Raw genomic sequence first — 2,775 nt, forward strand, 5'->3', positions numbered from 1 at the left:
GTCTGTTTCTCTTTCTTTCCTCTCTCTCTTTTTCTGTGTCTTGCCTAAGGACCAGTTACAGGTGATGGGATGTGGTCCGCCCATTCACCCCCTCCTGTCCAGGAAAGTTGGGTCAGTTTTACAGACACGCCCCCCTCCAGCACACTTCCAATGCATCCCCCCTCAGCTCAGGTAATGCAATGTGGGCCTCCATGTATACATTTGTTATGTATACAACATAATCTGTCACCACTGGCCTGCTGTAACCAAGGCTTCTGTGGCAGAACAGATGTTTACTTTTGTGTTAACAAAAGCAGACTTTATTAAATATTTGCCAAGCCCAAATGAATGCAGGTTCAGAGAATTACCGGTCATACAAGAAATTTGAAAACAAAGTAGTTAAGCCGTTTTTTTCTGTTGTTTAAGCTGTTTAAAAAAAAAACACAGTTGAAATCTTCAGATTTAAAATTAATAAGCAGCACAACTGTTTTCAACCTTGATAGTAGTAAGAAATGTTTCTTGAACACCAAATGTTTCTTGAGCATATTAGAATGATTTCTGAAGGATCATGTGACACTGAAGATTGAAGATTCAGCTTTGCCATCACATGAATAAATTACATTTTGAAATAAATAAAACATTTTTTTATTGTAATAATATTTCACTATTACAGAAAATCTTACAAACTCCAAACTTTTGAACAGTAGTGTACATAATATAAGTGTATTACAAAATCTAATTCTTATTTTTCCCCTCCTTTTCTACTCCAGCCGGAGAGCACAACAGTACGAACTGTGCCATCTGCAATGACCACAAATGAAATCCAAAGACAGATCAGTGGTTATGATGACCCCTGGAAAATCACAGATGAGCAAAGACAGTATTACATAAACCAGTTTAAGACCATTCAGGCTGATCTCACTGGTTTAATCCCTGGTTAGTGAGACCTTGTTTTGAATAGTAACTGCCTTTATGCTGTTTTCTGTTTTAAATTTACCAGCCTAAAAATGTATCCATTCTCTATTGTTCAGGCTCAGCCGCGAAGGAATTCTTTACAAAGTCGAAACTGCCTATTCTAGAACTGTCTCACATTTGGTAAGTAGTTTTACATGAGTTACACTGTCTCTCTTTGTTCATTTTGGATGACCTTGGTGTACATTGTCTGAAATAGATGTGTAAACAAGAACTCATGCATATGTTGCCACTCCTTAACAGCATCAGTTGATAATCTTAGCCATTTGCATTCGATTTGTTAATGCCCTGTCTTTAAAAAAGGAAGTTGTCCCTGTCATCTGTTTTTTTTGTGTGCCTTAAAATATTCATCTTATCTGTATTGACTGACCTGCTTTACCTTGCAGGGAGCTATCAGATTTTGATAAAGATGGTGCATTGACCCTGGATGAGTTCTGTGCTGCTTTTCATCTTGTGGTCGCTAGGAAAAATGGTTATGACCTTCCTGAAAAGCTACCCGAGAGCCTAATGCCAAAGCTTATTGACTTGGATGACTCAGCAGGTAAGCAGAAAAGCCTCACACAAACCAGAGCTTCAAATTGGGAAATATGCAGCTCAGTTATTTCTGAACGTTCTGCATACAGAGTGCTTTCTTAATGCAAAAATCGACCCATGTTTTTACCCTGCAAACACGCAGAGCTTTGAATGTGAACTGGTGGATCGATAAGAAGACAATGCATTATAAAAATCTAAACAGTATAGGGGTGTGCGATATGTATCGATATGATATCGATATGTATGCGATAATATCGTAATTGTTGTTTTAATGATGTGCGATTATGATATTATCGAGTATATCGCGAAAAGCAAACAAAACACCTACAGTTGTTTTTGCTCTATTTCTCCAACAAAAATCATTCCAAACACAGCCACAGCGCTGTTTTGCGTCTCTGAGCAACACGATGGGGTTTCGTTCCTGAATGAATCAACCGTGTAAATCAGGGATCCTCAAATCTGGTCCATGAGATCCACTTTCCTGCAGAGTTTAGCTCTAACCCTAATCAAACACACCTGAGCATGCTAATCAATGTCTTCAGGATCATTAGAAAATCATAGGTAGGGGAGTTTGATCAGGGTTGGAGCTAAACTCTGCAGTACATTGGCCCTCCAGGGCAAGATTTGAGGAACCCTGGTGTAAATGATTCGGTTCAGTCGCAATGACTCACTTAACAGTGACTTGCTGCCACCTACTGGCAGTTTTAATTTCACATTTAAGGTACCTTTTCATTTTTTAAATAATTTCATACTTCAGTTTTCAATGTTTTATGTTTAAAATATCAAAACATTATTTATGCATTTGTAACTGCAGGTTAGAGTATTCCATGTCCCTCGGAGCTGAATTAAACCGTATGTAAATACATCTAAATTGGTGGTTCAGTGGTAGAATTCTCGCCTGCCACGCGGGAGACCCGGGTCCGATTCCCGGCCAATACAAGAACAGCCTCCTTTGTCGGGAAGTTGTGGCCTAATGGTTAGAGAGTCGGACTCGTAACCCAAAGGTTGCGGGTTCGAGTCTCGTACCGGCAGGGATTGTAGGTGGGGGGAGTGAATGTACAGCGCTCTCTCCCACCTTCAATACCACGACTGAGGTGCCCCTGAGCAAGAGCACCCCCAACTGCTCCCTGGGCGCCGCAGCAAAAAATGGCTGCCCACTGCTCCGGGTGTGTGTTCACTGCTGTCTGTGTTTCACTGCTGTGTGTGTGCACTTAGGATGGGATAAATACAGAGCACTAATTCCGAGTATGGGTCACCATACTTGGCCACATGTCACGTCACTTTCACTTT

The 2,775-nt window shown here is 40.6% G+C and overlaps 1 protein-coding gene and 1 non-coding gene across 3 annotated transcripts in view; both read left to right on the plus strand.

Annotated features, from left to right (window-relative positions):
- reps1 (RALBP1 associated Eps domain containing 1) overlaps nt 1-2,775 on the plus strand; it is a 19,213-nt gene that overhangs the window by 6,308 nt on the left and 10,130 nt on the right. For both annotated transcript variants that reach the window (XM_016537592.1, XM_016537593.1), the window contains exons 6-8: nt 750-915; nt 1,011-1,074; nt 1,338-1,492. In XM_016537592.1, the coding sequence (XP_016393078.1) occupies nt 750-915; nt 1,011-1,074; nt 1,338-1,492 (385 nt within the window). The remainder of the gene's footprint in view (nt 1-749; nt 916-1,010; nt 1,075-1,337; nt 1,493-2,775) is intronic.
- Nucleotides 2,354-2,424, plus strand: trnag-gcc (transfer RNA glycine (anticodon GCC)). The gene has a single exon. It is a non-coding gene; the product is annotated as a tRNA-Gly (tRNA).

The sequence above is a fragment of the Sinocyclocheilus rhinocerous genome, unplaced genomic scaffold (assembly GCF_001515625.1).
Source record: "Sinocyclocheilus rhinocerous isolate Xijiao unplaced genomic scaffold, SAMN03320098_v1.1 scaffold185, whole genome shotgun sequence".
Taxonomy (NCBI): domain Eukaryota; kingdom Metazoa; phylum Chordata; class Actinopteri; order Cypriniformes; family Cyprinidae; genus Sinocyclocheilus; species Sinocyclocheilus rhinocerous.